Source organism: Oncorhynchus tshawytscha, linkage group LG13 (assembly GCF_018296145.1).
Source record: "Oncorhynchus tshawytscha isolate Ot180627B linkage group LG13, Otsh_v2.0, whole genome shotgun sequence".
In the NCBI taxonomy this organism is placed as follows: Eukaryota; Metazoa; Chordata; class Actinopteri; order Salmoniformes; family Salmonidae; genus Oncorhynchus; species Oncorhynchus tshawytscha.
In genome coordinates, this window is record NC_056441.1 from 46,605,799 (window position 1) to 46,611,671 (window position 5,873).

The following is a 5,873-nucleotide window of genomic DNA, read 5'->3' on the forward strand; positions in this document are numbered from 1 at the left end:
AAGACACCAGCAATAGTGCTGAGAAAAGCGGATGCCCCATGTTCCTATATGGTGGACACAGGCTCAGAGGAGGTACGGAGGAACAAAACACACCTCAGAGCTCTTCCAGATCTACCAGCCACACAGGCTGAGGAGGCCACAGACAACACACAAAAAGAGGGGGAAGGAGAGAATGCTCACAGAGCCACAAGCTCGCGCAAAAGGCATTCTCACAGAGCCACAAGCTCGCCCAAAAGGCATTCTCACAGAGCCACAAGCTCGCCCAAAAAGCATTCTCAGAAAGTCACAAGCTCGCCCAAAAAGCATTCTCACAGAGCCACAAGCTCGCCCAAAAAGCATTCTCACAGAGCCACAAGCTCGCCCAAAAAGCATTCTCACAGAGCCACAAGCTCGCCCAAAAAGCATTCTCACAGAGCCACAAGCTCGCCCAAAAGGCATTCTCACAGAGCCACAAGCTCGCCCAAAAAAAGCATTCTCAGAAAGTCACAAGCTCCCCAAAAAGCATTCTCACAGAGCCACAAGCTCGCCCAAAAAGCATTCTCACAGAGCCACAAGCTCACCCAAAAGCATTCTCACAGAGCCACAAGCTCGCCCAAAAAGCATTCTCACAGAGCCACAAGCTCACCCAAAAGCATTCTCGCAGAGCCACAAGCTCGCCCAAAAAGCATTCTCACAGAGCCACAAGCTCGCCCAAAAAGCATTCTCAGAGCCACAAGCTCGCCCAAAAAGCATTCTCACAGAACCACAAGCTCGCCCAAAAAGGGATGTGAAGCCACCAGAGTGGCTGAAAGACTATGTCACATGAATAGAATACATATTGTTGAGGACCATACCCAGCCAAAAGAGACTGTGTAATTGAATGCTTTCATACTGTTTCAGAATGTGAACTAGCATGTTAAGAGAATAATACTGGTTCCAAATTATATTTCAGTTATGCTTCAGTGGTTCTGAATGCTGAATTCTTCTTCATTGGAGAGGGGAAGATGTAGTAGGAAGGCCCTTATGGGTATTCGTACCTACGTATAACATGCACAGACTAGGCTAGTAAAACATGCTGAAACTAGAACCTTGTTGTCGTTCCTCCTTATTTTAGATGAAGCTACACTCTAGTGCAGTACAACTGTTTTTCACAGCATTGCAACCACCTTTGAAAAAAATGTATGGATAAGTTGACATACTTTTATTTGTAATATTGTATTATTTATACCAGCATTTCTTTAGAAAGTTTACACACATACTGATATGTTGAAGCTATTGTATTGGCTATATTTAACGAAGTATACTTTTAATCAAATATATTACAAATATATGTAATTAGAATTACGCAATATAGTCTGCAAAACATAATTTGGTCTATTGTGCTGACCAACTGGTTTTATACAGAGTGCTGGTGACTCCTAACTCCACCCACTCCATTCGCTGTATATTAATTACATATTGGATCAGAGAGAAAAAATATCTGGCGTTTCGTGGGAAGTCGAGTTGGAAGATTGATGCACTTCAGATGAAATGAGTAGTTAATAGAGAGAAATTCTAAAGTCTATCTGTTGTTTTGTTTTTTGAGGTGGAGTCCCTCCATACAGTGGTGAAGTTGGGGTGTATGAATTACTGTGTAAAAGCATTTGTCCCAAGATTGTGAACGCTGTAGTGCCTTTGTTGGTGGATAGGCATATTCTACAGGTTAGAAAGGTCGACTCTGTACTCTTTATGGCCATGGTGATCAACGACACTGCATAAGTGGAGAAAAAGTTTACAAAAATTGACAACATTGTGAATGCAGCGGAGCAGTTTCTGAGATTGGAGGACTTCTCTGCGAATGAGTCACATGGAAGGCTATCACAAGCCGTACTACTCTCTCAGGCCCCAGAGCCTGAGTCGGGAGATATGGAACTTTGAAGAACGGAAGACTTGGGAGTCTGTTTTGCTTGGTTTTGTTTCGTCAACTATTTTAGCTGTGAGGAGTAACTTTGTTTTTCCCCCATCAAGTATGGTTTTCTTTTTTACTTTGAATCCAGTAGTGGCAGCAATACAACTTTTTGAATGTCGTCCCCATCAAAACCCTCGCCTCGTACGAACCATCCTGATCTCGCAAGCTTACATTCTGTTTCACTAGATCAGGATTGTTCGTACGAGGCACCTAAAACCACTGAGTTAAATAAGCACGTGAGACTGCGTCCAAGATGACAGCCGTTGTATTCAAGGAAATCTACTCACATTCGCATATGCCGATAGAGGACCATCTATATTTGGGTTGCATCCGGTTTATATGGACCAGCATCTGCATACAGTTTATACGGACAAACATCACATGCACACTAGCACTCAGTGCACACAGGGAGCAGCATGAGCAGTGACGAGTCCGACGTCATCATCAGGTCATCCTAAAATATGGCAGACATTGGAAGAATATAAAATATGAATATCTTTGGGGGATCGGTGGGGGGGATCGGGGGGATGGGGGGGGATCGGCCTCAGCGAAAATTATTTGAATAATTAAATAGATGTTTAGTGTACAAAAAGTGATGACAAAAGTGTTTTATTAGGAATTTTCAAATCGGACTTCTTCGTTTAAACTGCTGTACCGAAGCAAAACTGTAGGAGCTGTCGAAACCGTACTTCTAGACCGGAACCCTGGCCACCTGACTAAAGCCCCAACTAAGAAGATCCACATTTCAATTGTGGGCTTTTATTTTGAAGGATTTAATATTACCATACGAAAGTGACGGGATTGTTTGTACTTCTGGCGGAATATTAATCACCGCCCCATTGTTGTTTGTTGAGGCAGCTGGCTAGCTAACTTAGGGTATGTATTAACACCACAAATATTAGCTAAAATATTTAGCGAGTTATTGGAAATAAGCACATGGCAATTATTTATTTTTGTTGAAATGTGTGTATTATGCTGAGCATTCATAAAACATTAGCTTGTTAACTAGCTATGTAGATGGGGGCTAACAAAGACAGCGAACAACCACCCTTTTTCAGGCACCACCTAAAACGATTTCAGTAACGTTAGTTGCTTTTACAAACTCATGGAAGCCAGACATCTATCGAGCTATATTTGAGTACATCTAGAGAGCTACCTAACGTTAGTTATTTTTGCTATACCTAGCTGGCTAGCCGTGGCTAACAAGCAAGCTTGGCTGCTGCGCTGACGTTAGGTAACGTTAACAGAAAGCATCTCGATTTTCTTGGCTGTAAACGTACTTGTTTTGTCCCATGTGATACGAGTCAGATTTTCAGTCTCGATTGAGTTTTTAGCAACACTAAGACGTTAGTTAGTTAGCTATAACGGTTCGCTAGCACACTGCAAGGCTACGGTTCGTTACCTACGACACAACAATGGGATGGATCCATGATGGCTAGCTAGTAACTATATGCTGAGTGTTTTGGTGTTGAGGGGGCTGGATTCGAAGATAGCGAACTGCCGTTGTAGCTAGCGACAGCACACCAACCCTCTGCACAATCGCACCGTTAATTAGTTGCAAACAGTATAAAAATATGTTTTGCATTTAGTTAGCATTATTAGTGATTACAAATGTTTATTTGCAAGAAAGGTCGCGACGTGTACCCCCAGCCCCCATTATTTGTTATGGGCAGCAAGGGAGGGACACTCATTTAATATGGCCAAAGCTCAGGGTGACAAATTTGGCTTTATGTTTTTGAAACTGTATCTACTGTATCTCTCCTACTAGACCTACACAAGTCACCATGGGGAAAGATCCTAGGAAACCGAGAGGCAAGATGTCGTCATATGCTTACTTCGTGCAGACCTGCAGGGCAGAGCACAAGAAGAAACACCCCGAAGCCAGTGTCAACTTCGCTGAGTTCTCCAAGAAATGCTCAGAGCGATGGAAGGTAGCATTACACAACAGTGAATGAATGTGACGTGACATGTTTCTGGTATATATTTAGAATGATTATGGCTATATTTCCACCATAGTATGTTTTGTTACACTTGGGTGACCTTTGTGGACAGTCTAGCGGTGGCCATGTAGATATGTAATCTGAATTTATACCTCTATATCCAGCCCATGTCTCCTAAAGAAAAAGGCAAGTTTGAAGACATGGCGAAGCAAGACAAGGTCCGCTACGAGAGAGAAATGAAGAACTACATCCCACCCAATGGCCAGAAAAAGAAGAGGTTCAAGGATCCTAATGCCCCCAAGAGACCACCGTAGGTTTGCATGGCAGCTAGACTGGATAGCAATTATAGAGGTGAATTAAACTTCCCTTTGAATTGACATGCATTTGTTTTTGTTTCTCAGGTCTGCGTTCTTCATCTTCTGTGCTGACTTCCGGGCCAAGATAAAGAGCGAGCACCCAGGCCTGTCCATTGGAGACACTGCTAAGAAGCTGGGAGTGATGTGGAACAGCTCTGCAGCTGAGGAGAAGAAGCCGTACGAGAAGAAGGCCGCCACGCTGAAGGAGAAATACGACAAGGTGAGTAGGGCTTTGTTAAAATTGAGGTTGATATACAAACGTCTGATTTCCTGATCACGATGCAGTGACAATTTATTTGAATAAGATGGTTGCAGACAATTCCACTGATATTAAATAAATAGGATGGGGGAAAAAGGGAAATAATGCTTATCTAAATACATGTGACCATTCTCATGTCACTATTGTCACAATGTAACGTTTTAAGCATTTTCTTGGACAATTGTTCTTTTGGATGGCATTATGAGAATTCCGTGTGGAAAAATTGCTTTTTAATTTTCCCGCTGTAAAATGGTATGTCTGCAGATGTCTTGGATCCCAGAAAAGCATATTGGTCAGGCTCTAAATAATTATGTTGTTACACAGGATATCGCCTCATACCGCACCAATGGTAGAGTGGATACGGCCTCCTCCGCAGCTGCTGACGACGAAGAAGAGGATGATGAGGAAGATGACGATGATGAGGATGATGACGAGTAGCCTCTGCTGTTGTAGCCTACATACTTGTTTTAATGCTATGTAACTCTATTGTACACACCTTACATCTCTGAACAGACCCAGATGCAACGAGAACACATTAGGATGTGTGTATATTTAATGTTCTTAAGATGGATGGTGTTATGCTCCCTTAAAGTTAACACTACATGTCTTGAATTTGATGTTCTGATATTTTTGTTGTTGTTCCTGCCCTTGCCTGTGACTGCTTTGGAGGATTATGAAACAATATGGAAGTAATAGGTGTGCAACTCTCAAATCAGATTTCTGGGTTGGTAGCTAGTGTATTTGTTTTTTTCCCCCTGTATTTGTTTGAAAGGATATTTTTTCATGTTTGTCACAAGGTCTTTTTATTGTTCTTTGAATACCACTCTAATTGCAGCTGACATTCAGGAATGTCTTAAATAAAGGTCTTTTTTAATAAATGTGTTTTTCTTTTTGGATAAGATTTACCATGAACTAAGGCATTTGGTTGATTTTGATAAATATGTACATAGTGCCTTCAGAAAGTATTCATACCCTTTTGACTTATTCCACATTTTGTTGTCAAAGACTGAATTCAAAATCGATTAAACATTTTTTTTTCATCCATCTACACAATACCCCATAATGACAAGGTGAAAACACGTTTTTAGATATTTTAGCTAATTAATTAAATGAAATACATTTCTAATTTACTTAAGTATTATGTTCACCAGAGTCAGTAATTTCAGCTTTGCACACCTGGATAGTACAATATTTGTGAATTCTTTAAACAATTATTCAAGCTCTGAAGTTGGTTGGTTGTCAACCACTGCCATACAGACATGTTCAAATGTGGCTATAGACTTTCAAGCTGATTAAAGTCTTAACGTTCAATCTTGTATTGGTAAGAAACTCCTGTGTTTTAGGTTATTGTCCTGCATTAAGGTGAATTTGTGTCTGGTGGAAAGCAGACA

General features: G+C 41.3%; 1 protein-coding gene across 1 annotated transcript; it reads left to right on the forward strand.

The window, feature by feature from the left end:
- The first annotated feature begins 2,672 nt into the window (after nucleotides 1-2,672).
- LOC112265013 (high mobility group protein B1) lies at nucleotides 2,673-5,360 on the forward strand. Its single transcript, XM_024441998.2, has 5 exons — nucleotides 2,673-2,803; nucleotides 3,696-3,858; nucleotides 4,032-4,177; nucleotides 4,269-4,443; nucleotides 4,807-5,360. Exons 2-5 carry the CDS (start codon nucleotides 3,712-3,714, stop codon nucleotides 4,918-4,920), a joined length of 582 nt encoding a protein of 193 aa, XP_024297766.1. The 5' UTR covers nucleotides 2,673-2,803; nucleotides 3,696-3,711; the 3' UTR covers nucleotides 4,921-5,360.
- Nucleotides 5,361-5,873: the final 513 nt, after the last annotated feature.